The 19,205-nt window shown below is 30.5% G+C and overlaps 2 protein-coding genes across 9 annotated transcripts in view; one reads left to right on the plus strand and one right to left on the minus strand.

Annotated features, from left to right (window-relative positions):
* The window catches only part of LOC130448624 (protein LSM14 homolog B-A), a 44,033-nt gene extending 38,516 nt beyond the window's left edge, over nucleotides 1-5,517 (plus strand). For 4 of the 8 annotated variants that reach the window (XM_056786060.1, XM_056786061.1, XM_056786058.1 and 1 more), the window contains 2 exons: nucleotides 84-412; nucleotides 3,741-5,517. In XM_056786060.1, coding sequence (XP_056642038.1) covers nucleotides 84-412; nucleotides 3,741-3,748 — 337 coding nt within the window. In that variant the 3' untranslated portion in view covers nucleotides 3,749-5,517. Of the gene's footprint in view, nucleotides 1-83; nucleotides 1,674-3,740 lie in introns of those variants that run through there. The other 4 variants (XM_056786063.1, XM_056786064.1, XM_056786065.1 and 1 more) reach the window with 2 other exon arrangements.
* A 1,718-nt stretch (nucleotides 5,518-7,235) lies between these two features.
* LOC130448863 (type I phosphatidylinositol 4,5-bisphosphate 4-phosphatase-B) lies at nucleotides 7,236-18,919 on the minus strand. Its single transcript, XM_056786413.1, has 4 exons — nucleotides 18,652-18,919; nucleotides 16,495-16,685; nucleotides 16,226-16,435; nucleotides 7,236-14,940 (listed from the first exon to the last, which is right to left on the minus strand). Exons 1-4 carry the CDS (start codon nucleotides 18,734-18,736, stop codon nucleotides 14,659-14,661), a joined length of 768 nt encoding a protein of 255 aa, XP_056642391.1. The 5' UTR covers nucleotides 18,737-18,919; the 3' UTR covers nucleotides 7,236-14,658.
* Nucleotides 18,920-19,205: the final 286 nt, after the last annotated feature.

The following is a 19,205-nucleotide window of genomic DNA, read 5'->3' on the forward strand; positions in this document are numbered from 1 at the left end:
GTGAGTTTATATATTTTCATCCAAAGCGGCAATTCTTGTCTTAATGTGTAGTGACAGTAAAAATTTCCTAATATATTTTATAGTTACAGGGGTCGTGGTGGATTTAGAGGAATGGGTTACCGAGGTGGTTACCGCCCTAATTACCGACAACAATCTCAACAGAATAATCAACAACGCCGCGCAGCCGGGCCAAGTAATGAGAACGTACAATCATCACAACAAATCTCACAACAACAACAAGGTAATCGATCAGATCAAATTGAAAAACCACAACCACAGGAGAATATTCATAATGATACAGATTCTGTCAAAAAGATCGTTATGCAGGCTATCGATTTGCCTCCGGAGTGTTCACAGGCTCAGGCTAAAAGTAGTGACAGTATCGGGAATGTACCCGAACCTGCCATGGCAGGTATATTATTAATAATTTCTAGATTAATGTGGGTTTTTTTTTATCCCAAACTTGATGTAAAACAACATATTTACTATGTTATTATGTAAATATGTGTCATCTTATTAGAAAATGCCTTCATACTTAATCAAATAAAGCAAAAAGTTGCATAATATTAAATCCAAAGTGGTGGTAGAGAGAGTGGAATTTTTCAAACTCAAACTAAACTTTTTGAAAAACAAAAGTATAAGAGAAATTGAACATTTATCACAGTCACTCGAAAATAACAGTTAATTGAATTGTTTTACATTAGTTTGGTTTCTGTTACTTTCAGTCCTTGCTTAATTTACTGAACTCCCCTGTTATTGACTCAAATCTGACTTGGAGTGCTCAGATCATTTCTGGGTAAAGGAAAATGATTCTATATGAGGTTCTGATGGACTGGATTACTCCAAAAAAGTCTATCAGCAATTTAATCCTGCCAAATCCAGAGAGAATTTGAATCAAAGCAAAAATAAGCTACACATCTCCAATGGCTTACTTAGAGAGCAGAGGTCGTTTCAGAAAGCAGAAACTGTTGATTCTGTAAGAGGATGGAGGAAACTTCCACAACCATTTCATTTCAGAATGCTTTGGAGAATACCTGTAGGAACAAGAGGTCTAATCCCCTTTAAACTCAGAGATTCTATTAAATAGCTTGTTATCTATAATTCCATACTACTGGTCAAAGAGCCTCTCTGATATTAAGTCAGCTTTTTCTGCAAGTATCTGTCGTCATTAAGCAAAATAACTATACAAGTAGGTACTGAAAATAATATAAGAAGTATAGGCCTGGCACAAAAAGCTTTTAAATCATTGTATAAAAAGGTCTCTCTAGAATAGAAAGATGTTCTGGGAAATTCAAATGTTTAATCAACAGATGCCTGCGAGTTTTTGGCTAAATAGAATAAGTAGTGAACACCTTTGAAACATAATGAAAGAAGAGAAAGTAGACAAAACGATTATAAAGAGAAAATTGAGATAGAAAGGTCATAAATTACGGAAACCAAACTTTAAATATAACCAAAAAAGAGTTTAATTATCATACAACAGGCAGACCTATATGAGCATGGAGAAGAGCCATCAAGAAAGAACTATAACAGATATAGCTATAACTTTATAAGTCGTGTGACCAACTTAACCTTCTAGGAACGTCCAAAAACACAATAGTCATCTGGGAAGGTTATGGCTTCAGTATTTTGGGATGTGAAAGGAATATTGTTCATTGACTATCTCCAAAAGGGAGAAACAATCAATAGCGAATACTACTTAGAATTTTTGGATCATTTAAATGCATAAATCAAGGGAAAAGGGCCGCATATGTCGGAGAAAAAACCACTGTTTCACCAAGACAATGCACCGATTCACAAGTCGATGGCAGTGATGATTAAATCTAACAAATTGCTTCCTCATCCACATTATCGTCCAGATCTAGCCCCTACTGACTTCAAAAAATGTTCGCTGGTAAGAAATTCAGCTCAAATGAAGTAGCAATTGCTGAAACTAAATCCTATTTCGAGGCACAAGACAAATCCTTCTACAAGCACGGCTTCAAGAACTTCGATAAACGTTGGTATGATTGTATTGCTCTTGAAGGACATTACATTGATGAATGAAATCGATTTTTTATTAAAAAAATGTGTTTTTCTTAGTCACATGACTTATTGAGTGATGTGTTAAGATGGAAAGAAGCTACAGAAATAGCCAAAACCAGAAGAAATTGGAGAATCCTTGTCAACAAAATTGGACAAAACCTACTTAATGACACTTGAGTAGTGACCACATCGTTGAAACATCAACATGTTACTTTTGCTGCACTGGGAGCTACATGATGATGATAATGATGTGTTGCATCGTTATTCTATTCATTATATTTTCTCTTTATATTTTTATGTTCTTTTTACTTCCATTTCATTGTATCTTTCAGGAGTCTGTGTTTCTATTGGTATATCCTTATGCTTCTCCAAGTATTTATTATTTCTTCCTCATTTTCATGTTTTAATTCTTTTTTATATTCCACTTTACCTTTAGTTCATTTATTATCAAACGAAATAGGGCTGCCATCTACCAAAATATTAATTTTGTTAATTAGGACTGAAAGTAACTTCTCTAATTGGGTAATTTTAAAGCGTTTTTGAAATATTATTTTTTTTTTAATACAAAAGGATAGACCTGCTTTTACAAAGCAATATTATTAAAAATGGACAGATTTGTTTCTTTTTAATATAAAAATGTTTCATTTTTAATATTGAATGCATGTTGAGTATTGTCCTTGGGTACTAATGTTGGGCTGTTGATATTTCTCATTTAATTAAAATTTTTCAACTGTTTTATCTTGCGGAAATAATGACAAATATAATGTCATTGTTATTATTGTCCTTCTAGTATGTAATTTCGAATGTTGTTGAGGACTCAAAATAAAACTGTTCCAAGAGTTTTTTAAAATGCCAACGTTTGTGTTATAATGTACCATATATTTTTAGCCTTGATAAAGATCAAAGAAAAAGTCGAAACGTTTGCATTTTAATAAACTCTTGGACAGTTTTATTTTGAGTCCTCAACCTGTGACACCATTCACACAGATATAATATTAACGGCTCATCATAATTATTCTCAGAATCTGTGGTATGTTTTTCAAATTTTATTTCTTATATTGAATTATCCAGTTCTTAAAATCTAGTTAATTTTTTCATTATTGTTAAATTTAATACTTTGAGTTGTAATTTGTTGGAAATGATTCTTTTCAAATACATACGGATTCAAAAATTCATCTTAATGGTGATCATTATAGATCTATGTTACATTGAATCTTTGCAATTATTCCAAGTTTCTAAATACTTTAAAACAAAAAATCTAAAATAGTTCCTAATCATTGATTTTGGTGGATGACTATTAGTAACAACTATCCACCATAAACTAGAATTGTCTGAATTATTAATCGTTTTATGTACATTCCAAATTGAAGAAATCGGCAATCATTTACCCCTATCCACTTACGGCATCGGAAATATCTCATCAAGATTTAAACAACCGGAATTTTACCCTGTAATTCCTGTTATATTTCCCATAGTAAATGCTCAAAAAGAATTTTATTCTAAATAATTTTCAGGAGAACCAAAGAAAACAATCCAAATGTTAGTAGTCATAAAATTATGTTTCAAACTAAACTCTTTGAGTATCGCTGCTGTGGGTTAAAGTAAAATTTTTCTTTGGTTGAAAAATTAATTTTAAGAATTGGATGGGGGTGAAAGTACTTTTAATCATTTCCATTTCATGTTTCAATTTCTCTAAGTTTTTATTTATTTTTCAGTGAAATAGAAGATCTGACAAGGCACACCTGACACTAGATTGAAAAAAAGTACACAATAAAAGTGTTTTAGTTATAAACAAAATACAACAATCTGTGATGGAGTGAGTTTGTAATATTAGAGAATGTTTTTGTTAGAATTACAAGTATTACCATGTTTTATTCTACAAAATTATCTCTCGGCTAAATTTTGTTAAGGTTGCGGGCACAGCCCTCCCGCATTATTTGTGTTTCCAACAAAAACTAGCTAAATGGAGAACTTTAGTCCTGGTGTCAGTATTATGATCTATAATTTTTGTCACGTTATAACTAAAACATATTTATATCAAAAGAATGGCTAAATAAGATGCGTTTTGATGTTGGCTCTAACAGTTATCGTGATTGAAATTAGGGATAGTTGTGAAAGAAAGAAAAATTAGGAGGAAACAAAAATTAATGGCACCAATTAAACCCTACCATATTTTGTGATGATTTTGGTCCATTTTATTTTTTTTTTCTTAAATTGTGAAAGAATTAAATATATATACTTATTATTGACACTATATTTACTTTTCACAGAAGGTCTCAAAAAATCTGTAGTTTGATTTAAGAAAATCCTGTAAAATTATACCCAAATCGAACATACTTTTTGGGATATTCTGTTTATTGCCAAAAAAAACTATGGTGAAGTGTGATTTTTTTAAAAAGCCTGAAATTATATATGCCGAAGGAATATCTTAAGTCTTGTATCTTTTTGCATTAGTTCAAATGTACTAATCATTATACATTATTCTGATTTATGACATTACAATCCATTTAAACCTGAAGATACATTTGAACTACTTGATAATTGTTTTAAATTCATTACAGACTTAAGATTCATTTTAGCATTTAGGCTGTTTAAAAATATTAATGACTCGTAGGATACTTCCATTTCTATTATATTTTTCTTTTTTTTTTTTAAAAAACTTAGGAAATTATATACTAATGAAGAGTTCGTGGTTTACATTAATGATTTTTTGTACTAATTTTGGGCCCTTTCCAATATAAATATTAACTGACTTTTAACGTTATTAATTATTCAAAAACAATGTGGTTGAGTACAAATTTATTCTAATTTCAGATCCTTTTTCAGCACCGACGTTCCTTAATAGTTCATATTTATTTAAAACACTATCATTTAAATACTTTTTTATAATCTTGTAGTCTGTTCCTTTGTCATAACATAACTTTCTGTTACTTTAGATCCATTAAATATGTTCGGTTCAAGAGTTGTTTCAAAATTCAATTTTTTATATCGTTAAATGAAACAAAAATTTCTAAATGCACTAATTTTCGCTGATATCAACCCATTAGTTTGTTCTGCATATTGTAGTGGTTGGTGCTAGATTGAATTTGACAGAAACTTAGCGAAATTAATAAAATTAAAGATTTCTTATATATTTTATATCGCTCTAAAAATGTAATAGAAATTACTTTTTTTGTACTCTAAGCTTTATATTGATTTAATATTTGTGTGAATAAAGTTTTAGTTTACGAAAATTTGAATATGTGGAAGTATATGGGGAAAAGGCATCCGGGTAATAGATTTTTGATTTTGAAAATTTTGATGTTTTTTCGCATAAATTTTTTTTTTTAATTATCGTGATCTGTTTGGGATAAATGTATTTCAAGTGTGGCCTTTTACCCTCTTTTAGAAATGTTATCTTATTTTGATAATTTGTTATATATAACCTGATAATTATTAGTATGGACTTTTGTTTTATTAAGGTCATTTTGAAATAAAAATATCTGGAATAAATATTTGTTTCAATTCAATCAAATCAAATTTCCGGAGTGATATCGACCATCAACATTGATATTTCGAGATTGAGATGCATCTTTTGAGATTTTAAATGTGGCTCAATGTCTTACTTTGTCAAAAAAATTTACACGATATCTTTTAATTATTGCATAGTTTATAGCATCAATTAGTAAATCATCAAAAAAAAAACAAGTTTTATCCATAAAAAAAGTTACCTTCAAAAGTGATACAATCAGTCCATAGTTCTTCCAATCTTTGTGAGATTTTTATGAATCCATTTTTCACTGGCTTCTAAATAAGCTTCTGTTCCAACTTTTCTTTGGCATTTTTCAATGTCTTAAAACAAGTGGTCTACAAGAGCCAGATCTGGACTTTTCTTGGGCATTTTTTAATGTCAAGTGGTCTACAAATGCCAGATCTGGAGAATATGATTGTGGAAGCAATCGTGGCCTCTGTCTAGGAGTGAACCAATGTATCACACAAGTAAAAGACTCAGTGAATAGTGAATTTCCAAAGACTTTAACCTTTTGATGAATTACGATATGATTCCTAACCAGCCGTGGAAGATACTACAGTGGTTTGGTTCGAATGGAGACCACATGATGAAATCCCGCAGCTGTTCTTTCATGAAGCCGATATCTGGTTGTCTCATTCGACTTACGGTCAGCTGCAGATTCAGTCGTCCCTGCGTAGCTAACACCTTTTGGAGCAAACTGTTAACAGGCTTTACTTGGACCTACAAGTTGAAGGAAGTCTTGGGTGGACGATTGGAGGTCGATGCAACCTTAGGCACCAGCGCCATCAAACTGTACCATCTCAGCAGACTTGGACTTTCTTTTCGTCGCGGCGTTTGAGCGCCAGGTCTTGTCAAAAGCACCGACCAGAGCCTCGAAATCAGCGGAAACCATGATCATCCCTGTTTGCTCAGATTCACCGGAAGGAAGATTTTGGAATTTTACAGACATTGTTCGCGACATTTGATTAAGGCTGAGGTATCATTCATCCCTACAGCTTCCTTTATGGGTCAATTCGTTGTTTTTCTTTAATTGTAACGAAATTCTACAATCAATTGGAAATTTGAAAACCAGTTTTCTGGTGTAACCATCTCTAGGAAGTGTTGGTCGTTCAGAATCATTGATGCTAGTTTCACCATTTGGATGATTTCCCTGGAAAATACTCACACACAATACGAAGTTTTATAAAAGGATGTATTGTTCTTTCAGCATTAAATTTTATTGGGCAGAATATGGTCAAAATTTGAATAAAGAACCTCTAGGGTAGAAAGTGATTTATGGAAATCTAGTTTCAAAAAATTATTACATAAAAATACAAAACCAAGGATTGAAAATAAAAATTTAATTCCAAATCATCAGTTTCACTCCAAGAGAGCCACTAAACTAATGACCAGATTCATGGGTTTAGAACTGTAATATAAAAATCATTAGAAGGACGAAAATATGTTTCCTTGATGTATCAAAGGCATTTGATGAGGTGTGACATGAAGGAGTACACTGCAAATTCAGTAAACTTCCTTTCAAACGCTTTTCAGAACTATTGAATCCCTATATACATGCAACAATACCGCAAGGCAGTGGTTTGGGGCACTTTATAAACACCAGTTATGGTGATCAGTCAGAACAGTGACTTACTGATCGATTGGTCAACTTTTATACCAACTAGGTACGTATTGGGTTCAAAAAAAAATGTTACGTTAAATATAAAATTTTTATTATCACCCTTCAATACAGTCTATCATAAAAACATTAAATTCATTGATCAAAATATTATTCCAACAACTAAAACGTCCATTAAACCTAATCAATGATATTGTGAACATTTTTTTAAGCTAACATGTGATATTAGACGAAAAAAAGGAGAAAAATTTTGAAATTGTAAATATATGTTTATAGTAATAGCAAAAACAGTACATTGAAAAATTTCCATCGGTAGTGTCAACCCCATATAGCCTATCCGAGATCATAGTTGGTGTATAAATTATCATATATGGTCGTCCCAGGAATTTTCAGGTCTGTTGTAGGATTCGTTTGAGGATTTTTGGATAGGAAAGTATATTATTAATAATTATTTATAATAATAATCAACATATGATGCAATAACACAAATCGCCAGTATTTTAAATTTTTTTATCTATGGCAAACGCCAAGTACTTGACATTATTGCCTTTAAAAATTTTTTTTACTATACATGAAGTAAGTTTTAGTTGCAGGAAAAATATTAAAATTTGTTTCCGAAACGCCAAAACTCAAAAATAATATTTCAATTAAGATACAAAAAAATGGCCAATAGAAATAGTTGACAATATAAACAGGATGAATGATTTCATCACAAGAAAAATATTTTTGATAAATACCAATTCTAATTACGAGGTGTGATAAAAAATTCTCATACATTCAGTTTAAACCCGTTTTGGTAAATCACTAAGTTACATCATATTTGCAGTACCTGTCCAGCAATTTACAAAAAAATGTCAAAACAAGCTCGCTAAATATTTAAATCTTCCTATAGGTATGATCCTAGTATAAAAATAACCGATGAATTATCTTGCTGTAGAAAGGCCTGCCCATCATATCTATTGTCATTACTTTTTTTATTGTAAAGGGTTGTACCAAGGGAACCAACAACTTTCTTCTTCTTCATTGAAACACTTTCTGCTTTTAATTTGAGATTTTTTGGTCACTAGAAGTCTTTTTGTTTCATCCGCAAAACTCACCAGATTTATCACCAAGTGATTGATGGTTTCTCGAAAGTAAAAACTTCTTTTCTGACATGCCATGAAATCCCATCTGTAAGAAACTTTCCAGAAATGTTTTCCGTCATGGATTCATAATTGAGACAAATGTTAGTTAGCTAAAGACAGTACTTTGAGGAGATTAATTTCAATTTTATTTTACTTGATATAAAAATTTATTTATAACGTAGTGGAAAGGTTTTCCACAAAAAGTGATTTTAATAAAATTTGAAGTGGGTTGTAAGTATCATTGGACACATGTTATGAGAAAATTTCAATAAAATCCTAATACAGGATACATAATCATTACGAATTTTTTTTAAATCAATATAATTCACTGTATTTTCGATCACACCTCGTATATATCATCATACACCATGTTTATATTATAAAAATAATCAAATTGATACGATTTTAGCTCAAAAATGTAAAGGTAATTCTCATGAAATCTTGAAACTCCTCTCCCAGCAGTTTTTAGATCAAACCTAACCTAACTTTTTTCGAAAGAACATCAAGGCTAAAAATGTTGGGATTGTACGGGCATTTGTGAGGAATATCTAGATCAGAACATTGTCTATTGTATTCCCATAACCCAAGCTACCAATCTTGGTATAACTTGTTTTACCAGTACTCGATAAATGGAATATATTTGCGTGGTGAAAAAGGCACCTTATATAACTATGGAAACACATACTCTTTAGCTCTTTCCTAGATAGACTATGTATAAACAGAAATAGTCCATAATAAGCAGTTCTAATTCTTTTGTCCATACTTTTCAAATTGATAAACTACATAAGAAACAGTAAGGTTGGTGCCGTGATTGCTTAATTCCCAGCAAAAGCTCGACCGTATCGAACATTCAAACGTGATCTAAGTGTATTATTCCATTGTTATGTAGCAATAGGGGAAAGTAGAGTACACTATTATACCACAGAAACAAAAATACAGTCCATGCAATGGACTGGGTTTTTTTGGTAAATAAGGTCACGTGGTGTTGAGATTTCAGACAAATGAAGAAGTTGTAGTAGACAGATTATTTTATTAACGGTTTGACAAAGTTGGAGAATTGCTGGACTTTCAAAATTTCTCTGGATTTAGTATCATATGTTAATGAATACTTGTCTAATGTTAACTCGACATTTGTCCAATGTAAAATAATCATTCCTTCACAGCATTACCAACAGTCGATAGGTAGGTATATTTTTGAAGACTTTGGTAATACTGGCATTAGTTTTTGACAGTTGGTAGTACAGTTACTTGTTCGGAATGGCGAATTGGCTTCAAGTTTGTTGGAGTAATTGTTGTAAAATGATTTAAAAATCACATTTTATTCAATCATTCCATCATAGTGAAAAATAAAAAAGGTTTTTATAATATTTTGATGGTGTAGTAAAGGATGTTTTTAGAGGGTTATATTGGAAGATTTTTTTAGGTTATGATTTATTTTGTCGTTTGAAGAAGAGTATTCTTTCAGTTCAAACTGCAATATTAGTTTTACTCATAATTTGTGATAACATAACATAACCTAGTCGAATTTTAAATATAATTAAGAAAATAAATAATACGATTTCATAAAAAATAAATATAATCATCATTCCCTCACATTTAAATCGTCAAAACTTATTTATTCTGGGGAGTACGATACTTTTCACTTCTAGTAATATAAATAATACAATTTCATGAGAATTACCTGTAAAAAAACTTACTTTTACTTTTTATAAGTTTGAATAGCTGTCTGGATGAATATAGTTTTTAAAATTTTCAAAAAAAAAAATATATTAAACTTAAAAAATTCAATTTTTATCACATTAATGCATCTCAGAAGTTAACGTTTCACAAGATTTGAATAAATTAAACATTTGATCACTTTTTAATAATGAAAATCATATTTACATTCATTTTCAAATATTCAGTGACTTTAGTGTACATGAAATTTTGTATATTCATACAAAATGTAGTACTTTCCATTCTTTTCTGCCCTCTTCGTCGATCTAGGTTGCAGAATTGACAATCTTCTACGAGTTCCTATCAAGTATCGAAACAAAAGAAAAAGAAAAGAACAAAATTCTAAACTTTCACGATATTAAAGATTTCTGTTTAGTTCCATGGCACAAATCCTGGCTGGCTCCTTCTAGGTATACTACAACGACTTCAAGTGGGTGTAATCAGGTGATTTAAGAATTACCCCAATTTTTATGGGACTTCATGGAGGTTTTACAAAATATTGCTGTTGGTGAGACAATCGTATAGTGAATGTGAATCGAATCAAGTCGAATTTCAACAGGAATCTCAAAATGTTGACTATGTGATCCTTGTAGACACAAAAAATATCCTTTTACATTAAGCTCAATGAAGATTATGAATCAAAAGGATGCAGGATTCAAAAACCAAGTGACAGCAATTTTAGTAGGACTTTGATAAGGTTTTACGAAATAATAATATAGGTGAGACAATCCTGCAGTGAACGTGAAGCAAATTAAGTTGAATTTCAACATGAATCTCAGTACGTTAACTAATTTCTCCTTGTAGACCGAAAAATATCCTTTTGCCATCGTTTTATGATGAAGTGTTCAAATACCCAAGTCCTGCTACAGTTAAATTACTATAGCTCGTAAATGAATGAGTTTATAACTTTAATAATACAATATCTGTCTGTCAGTCTCTCATTTTAATACCTTTAGTTAAATTATGAGAAAAATTTATATATAAACAACTGGCCAACCGATGAGGATATTAAAGATGTGGACTAGAAAAATTATTAACATCATCAATTTATTAATAATATTCAGATAAAGAAAGTATGTACTTTAAACTTCTAAAACACTGTGTATATTACAGTTTTATCACATTAGTCATTATTTTTTTAATAATATATATACCAAAATGTCCTTATAGCACTTTTTCTGTTTCGCGCTGGTTCAAAAGCACTAAATTTCCAGATAGCCATTCAATATAACTAAATAAATGTTTGAACTACTTTCAAGTAATAATCACATCAACAACATATTAATAAAAAAAAAACAAATAATTATATCTTGTTTTCTATTAGATTCTTCACATACAACCTTTTCCGCTACTTTAATGTGATTCTTCAGATCAGTTAGATTCAGTTTATAATAGATAAACTGATTTTTTGTGACTGAACGTGAACAATAGGAAGATTAAATAGATGGTAAAACCCTTTAAAGACCTTTTTTAACTTTATTGCGAAACATAAAAACTGAAGAGGAACTAAAAATGGGGTAGTGGGCTTATATGACAAGTTTGGAGAAGGTGTTCAAAACAGAACTGATAAACTGATTTTTTGTGACTGAACGTGAACAATAGGAAGATTAAATAAATGGTAAAACCCTTTAAAGACCTTTTTTCACTTTATCGCGAAACATAAAAACTGAAGAGGAACTAAAAATGGGGTAGTGGGCTTATATGACAAGATTGGTGAAGGTGTTTAAAAAAAACTTATAAGAAAACCCAAAAGAAATAACAGTGGATTGAACAAAACTGAGAAAAGTATATTTAACAATGAAATAGTAAATATTTGAAAGAAAAAATTATTAATAATTGTACCAAAATGAAAATTTCATCACTCCATAACTTATGATTTATAACAGTGAGAAAAAAACTGCAGATTTTAAAGAAAAACTTACAGGGGATATTAAGTAAACCATTGGATATAACAAATGGAAAAAAATGAGATAGTGGAAAATAAAAATGGTCAGATTAAACAGATAATGTAGGACCCAGTAGTTCATTTGTCACATTAGCAAATTTTAAAGGAGACCAAACACCACATTGGATTACACTATTAAAGGATATTTGTACCTTGTAAATTGCTGGAATTACAAAATTTTTGAAGATTTATATCCAAAATACCAAAGGACCACAACATGTGATTAACGAGGAGGTGCAAGATAATGTTCACTTTTTAAATGAACAAAAACCAAATCAGACATTTTTTGAAGATTAACAAAATTTTTATTTCGATACATCTAATCAATCCGATCCAATGGTTTTCATATAGATGACTCCAAAATGTCTTCAAAGCAAAGAACTACGACACCAGGAAAATGGGGAAATTCAATGTACAATGCAAGTAATTTTTCATTCGTCAGGTTGGGAGTAAAATGTGGAGACCTGATCCCACATTGGGATTGGGTTCTGATGTAACAAGTCACAGTTTAATTAAATTTCTGTTGATTTCAGTTTCTTGTTCTGTTGTCGGTGTGACCAATACAAAATATGCCAAATAAATATGAAATTTTTCAAAAATATGCACATCAAACGATTACCAACAAAAATATTCACATAAATATTATAGTATATAATCGAGCTTATCCTAAATCAATTTATTCAAGTGTACGGGAATATGTCAAATTGACAACTTACAGCAAGGGTAAAACTTATTGTAAGTTCTCAAGTCATATACAGAGTATTTGTTTAAATTTACCTTAATTGCTACAATAATTTGATTTTTTTTAATTGTAAGTATAAAGATATTAAGCTTGGAAACTTCCTAATATACAGAGTGAACAAAATTGACACGTTTTTGGGAAAACAACAATCAACTATTGATTGAAAAGTGTTAGAATTTGAGAGAAAGTTGTGAAAAAATATAATTTTGGCAATTAAAATGTGAAATTATGGAAAATATCAAGTTTTTTTAGATTATTTGTCACATCTAAACCATATTTGTTATAAATAATCATCCCATTGACAAAAATTGATCCGGTATCCAGATTTTCCATCGAACGTATTACTTCGGATACCCTGTTTTACATACTGATTAAGAATCAAGTATTTTTGTTGGAAAAATAAATGAATATTTGAGAAAATATTAAATGGGATGGGGGAAAAGAAGATGTTAAGCTTGGAAATTTTAAAATATACAGAGTGAACCATTTAACACGTTTTTGAAAAAACAACAAACTATTGATTGAAAAATGTTAGAATTTGGTATAAAATTATATAAAATATAATTTTTGCAAATTAAAATGGGGAATTATGGAAATATCAACTTCTTTTAGATTCTTTGTCACATCTAAAGCATTTTTGTTATAAATAATCATCCTATTGACCAAAATTGATCTGGTATCCAGACTTTCCATCGAACGTATTAATTTGGAGACCCTGTATCACGTACAGATTGAGAACCAAGTATTTTATGAGAATTTTTTGCACAATTAAATGAATACTTGAGAAATTATTAAATATGATAAAGGAAAACAAATAAAATTACATTTATCTCGAAGGTAGAACCATAAGGTACATAACCTAAAATAAACCAGAGGAAAATTTTATTACTTTTCTAGTTAAAATTGAAATTTCACTAGTTTTGGAGGTAAACAAGAATTTTAGCACTAAAATAAAATTGAGAAGGTAAGTTTATTTCGAACCAGCAATATTTTGGATTCTATAATTGTATAAACAGCGCGCGTTCATCGAAATTTAGCAACTATAACTTGGATTGCGTCTTACAATTTTTCTATCCTATTATATATTATGTAACATCACGGTTTTTTTACAAAACGCCATTTTTTCTTATAAATCACCTTCAATTTTTAAGACATATTCAAGGAATGTTTCATATAATCATCGGTGAAAGGTTACAAGTAATTTAAAGTTGCGGTATATATATATATATATATATATATATATATATATATATATATATATATATATAAGTTATAATTTTTGGTAAAATATACGGTGAAAGATAAAAAAATTCTGCTTTTGTAAGCTTATGTACTAAAAACTATATAATACACCTCAATTTAATAAGAATATCTGGATCCTTTTATATAATACATATATTACACTTTGGCTTTAAATTACTACCAACACACTAAACGGAATCCAGATATTTATATATATATAAATAAATGAAACTGTGAAGTTTTTATCTGCCTTACAAGAAAAGAAATTGAGATTTTATAATTCCGGAAAGTCCTCATTCATTATCAATTACTTTTGTCGATACCTGGTCCATAGATTGCAGGATCATGTCCTGTTTAAAGGACCAAATAATGTAATAGTTTGTTCGTTATTAATATATCACCAACTGTTCCAAAAATTTCAACTTAACCACCCCTCACCAACATTAAAAAGCATTTGGAAGATGGAGGAAATTAAGAGAAACCAACAAAAAAAAATATTCTAAAAACTTTAGTAAATTTCTTTAATTTCTCATATTTTTTGATATGTTTATGTTTCTAAGGTCTCTTCTGTTTCCAAAATTGGTGTTTTTAATAATTTTTGAAACAGAAGAGACCTAAAATCAAAAATATTTAGAAACATAAAAATCTAGTACAGATACCGAGTGAACAAATCGATTCAATGTGATTTTTTCTGTAAGGCAGATAAATAAATAAGTATGTTACTTAACAAATAATTCACATAGGTCCTTCTATGATACTAACTTTCATAGAAAGATAATAAACGGCGCGTATAAGTAAAATTAATGTTGTAAAGAATAAACAGACATATGCCACATAGATACCGCTATGGGTTATCGCCATATAAGCAGTACCCACCGTTACTCCTATGGATATGATCAATAATATAACGAAGAGACCGAGGAATATATTAGATCTTCCTCTTGCATAATCCGGTCCAACCGAAGATATCTTCCGACAATGGGGACAGCGAGCCAAGGCATTGTTCAAAGTGTTGAACTAAGTTATAGAAAATAATTAGTAAAAAAATAATGTAATGTCTAATATCAGTTATTTCTAATAGTCCGGTCGAACTAGATCAAAACGAATTAAAAAAAACAAGTTCAATTGGTGAAGTTTTCCTCCAACTTCAGTTGCTATCCTACAAACTGGGGTTGGAGGTGGTCAATAATATATTAAAACCCCTTCAAATTTTACTCATACTAAACACAATTTATTGCGACTGCAAAAAGGGAAGCATTGCTAAATGTGGTTGAAAAAAAGTCGGACTGTTTTGTTTTCTGGCACGTACACCGGTCGTACTCTAATATTGAATCACCGACAGAGGAGGATCTGTTTGATTTTGAATGTTCGAATCATACCAAGAATAAAGAGAGTTCTGAACAAGAATTAATTAAACAACATCCATTGAAAGGTGGAGCACCTCTAGAAAGTGTTCTTGAACCATGTACTGTATAAAACAGATCAACCATGAAGTACTGAAACTACCATAAGTACATTTGCATATTAGATTGTCATACTAGCGATTCGTTAATATCCAGCTACAACAAGGGCGTATAATTGTGAGTGTTGGTGTAAATCCAACCAAATCAATTCAAAATATTTCAAAAATAACTGATGCATCATGGTATGTAGCAATTCAAACACTACGTACTGAACTCAAGAAGCTATCCTGTACCAAAGTATGAAACACCCCTTGAAAAAGACGTTCATCCCTTTTTATGACCCCTAAACATAAGAAGACTGGAAAGGAAATCGCCAGATGACCTAAGACACGGTTGAAATAGATTTTTCCCTTACAATGTCAGGTATTTTAAACTAACTAACACACACAAACACACGTGGGTGTCCCTCTAAGCATCCAACACCAGGTAAATCCACGGATGGACATTCCACCGCCAGTCTTTTCGGCATGTCCTCGTCCTTATTCGCGTCGCAGTTTCTTCCTTGAGTTCTATGGGAGATTCTAGATCTTTTTGTTAAAAGAGAGATACACTCTTGTCTTCTACTAATTAACTGCGCTACATAATGTCCTTATATACCTAACACGAAAGAATTCTCTAGATTTAGAACGAAAAGAAAAGAAGCAAATAGATTTTCTTAGAAATTATTCGAAAGAATCAATATAAATAAACCGCCTGCTATAGAAAAATTGTTTACACATCAAACGAATCGACCTTCAGCAAATTTTGAAATTCCATTTTAGTTGGACAGGGCCGGCATACGGTCCCATTTCGCGAATTTGTTCATAACAATAATAATTAATAAAAAGATTTTTACTTACCAAAAAAGTATCGTGACAATGGCCACAAGTAACCCTACACATGCCTGGCATGGTAGGAACCGGTGGCGTAACAGGACTTGGAGCTAAATTAATAATCCTTTTACAATTCGGTCTTGGACAAGCGATCCTTTGAGATGAACTTTTGCATATAAGTAGACAATTGCAAGGACAACGGACGTATTTTTTACCAGGAGGCGCATTTCTTATAGGCTTAAAGAAAGAAACAAGCTAACTCACCAAACTTTTCAACAATTTTTTATTCAACTTACTGTCGCTTCATTACATTGGGAACATTTAACGACGTGTTGATCTCTTTTACCGGAAATATCTATCATAGCTTGGCAAACTCGACATGTAACCATCGGGACACCACCACCACCTTCAGATGGCTGATAAAAGGGAGGTGGTAGTTCGTCAGGTCCAATAGGTGAAACTGTAGTTTGTACAGTTTGGTATATATCTGAAAGTAAATTATATCTATATTTACTACTACAGTTTCAGTATCATGGATATCGAAAAACGGATAGTAGTGAATGGTGAATCTGCAAAAGCCTAATATGAAACTACCCATCTCATAATGTGTACACTGTATCGATCGACACGTTCGAATTTCGTCCTTTGCCAGTGCATGTGGACGTGTGAACCGTTAATCATCTCATAGTTTAGTAAATGATATTAATAATTTTAAAATTAAAACAATAAGTGATGAAGAACCGGCCCGTATCTATTTTTTTCTTCCTTTCCCTGCTAAATTGGCTTTGTAAATGTTTATCATATCTTTTATTTTGATAGTTCGAATCACTGAATGAATAGCGAGTTGTTGAAAAACCACTATTTGACCAAAACAATGCACCGATGCACGAGTCAATGGTAACGATGGTTAAATTGAACAAATTGCTTCCTCATCCACGGTATAGTCCAGATCTGAGCCACAGTGACTGCTGGCTATTCGCCGATCTCAAAAAAATGCTTGCCGGTAAGAAATTCAGCTCAAATGAAGAAGGAATTGTTGAAACTAAAGCCTATTTTGAGGCAAAAGTCAAATCCTTCATCAAGCACAGCATCGAGAAGTTAGAGAAGTGTCGGAATGATTGTAGTGCTCTTGAAGGTGAACTTCATAATAGTAAAAAAAAATTCTTTTTCTTTTTTGGGTCTTTGGGTTCAGAATCATAAAATTATGTAGCCTGTTATAATATCATTATATGTCTCCTCTATTGACATTTTTTCACAAAAGTTAGTGGTAGAAATCCATAGATAACTTCAGGAACAGTCAGAAACATATATAAATTATGATGACACTTTGATTACTAATAGTATGTTGAATCATCAATGAATTATGAGATATCAATACATGATTATAGACTTTTTTATAAAAACACACAAAAAATATATTTATTATTGAACAAAAATACAAATATTACAATTCAAAGGCCAAATAAAAAGTTAATTTCAAATATAAATGATTTTTATTAAAATCTATCTAATGACTATCATCTTTTGCCTAAGCGTGAAGTTTCTAGGGATGTAACTACATACATCTATTAACTATTAATTTATTTTTATACCAGGAACAAGTGTGTTAATAATTTAAGGCTAATAATAACTACATTGAGAAACATAATTTATCAAAACTTGTGTCCTCATTATAAAGTAAAAACAATTTAATCTCGACATAATTACTACGAAATTTATCAATCTGTAACGAAAATTTAACAAAATTATAATGCAATATTTTGTTTATAATGAAATTATTTTGTTTTCCTATCGAAACAACACAATTCTTCTTTATTTAATATCAAATGTTGAATTAATAAGATAATAAAGTTTAATGAATGACACAAACATTTATGTATATAGCAAACAAGTTATATCTATAGTTGTATGAAGTATTTTATTAAACTTTATACATTTACGAGAATCTAGTCTATCCTAACGTACATGATTTGTTTGGTTTAATCAACAATATTCAAATTTATTGTAACTAAAAGAGAAAATTTATTGATTGAAACTAGTTTGCTAATCAGTTTCTCAAAATGAATACTTTAGATGTTGAAGGCTTTTTCTATTTAAAAAAATATGTTTATATTAAAAAAATTTTTTAATTTGGACAAATTTATAAAATTAAATGTACATATGTTTCATTTATTAATTCTATTTGATGACCTTGTCATTGAAATTATGTATAGAAAACCATCCAGTGTAATTTAGAAAACGAATAATTAGTGTTGATTTTGATTTCTTTTATACCATGTTCATATCTAGCGAGTTAATCAAAACTAAATTATCAATTTATATAATAAACAAATTATATTTACTTCCTACGCTTATGAGAACAAAGACAGTATTAAAATTTGTATAATTCAATTAGGAACATTCAGTATTACTCATGAAATATTATCAGTTTGCATATAAATGTTCCAACTTACCCGATGAATCCTCATTGTAGGTGGTGATAGTAGTACTTCCATTATCAAGAAGGGGTTGTTTTTCTCCATCATTATTGTCTCCCATTTTATTCAACCAACAAATACCTTTCAAATGGTATTTAAATCCTCTTGTTTTATTATATGAATACTAGGAAGGGTAAAGAAATGTTAATCACCCAACTTAAAACAAAATTTGTTATGGATTTGTTCTTCAATGTTTTCCTCTTTCATCGGGAGTGTAGCTTTGTCATTAAGTGTCAAATAGATCAACTGACATGTGTCAACTAGAATACGAGTATATCTGTACAGTGATGCCAGATCTTACGATTTATCGTAACATCTCACGTTTTCATAATCGATTCCACGATATTCGTCCTTATTCTCACGATTTTTTGACTTTTGAAAATAGAAATTTTATATCTATAATATTCTAATATAACACAACTACACAACCGAAATATGTATGTCATCTACATTTGATGGTGTAAACTATTGATGATCATCGGAAATTGAGCTTTTTACCGCATTTTGGCGCTGATGCCGAAAAAGTGTTT

This window comes from Diorhabda sublineata, chromosome 9 (assembly GCF_026230105.1).
Source record: "Diorhabda sublineata isolate icDioSubl1.1 chromosome 9, icDioSubl1.1, whole genome shotgun sequence".
NCBI lineage: Eukaryota > Metazoa > Arthropoda > Insecta > Coleoptera > Chrysomelidae > Diorhabda > Diorhabda sublineata.

Coding starts and splice junctions, on each gene's coding strand:
- LOC130448863 (XM_056786413.1), bottom strand. CDS start 18,736: ATGGGAGACAATAATGATGGAGAAAAACAACCCCTTCTTGATAATGGA. Junction 16,686..18,651: donor CTACAATGAGGATTCATCGG/GTAAGTTGGAAC, acceptor ATTTACTTTCAG/ATATATACCAAACTGTACAA. Junction 16,436..16,494: donor CCCAATGTAATGAAGCGACA/GTAAGTTGAATA, acceptor TCTTTCTTTAAG/CCTATAAGAAATGCGCCTCC.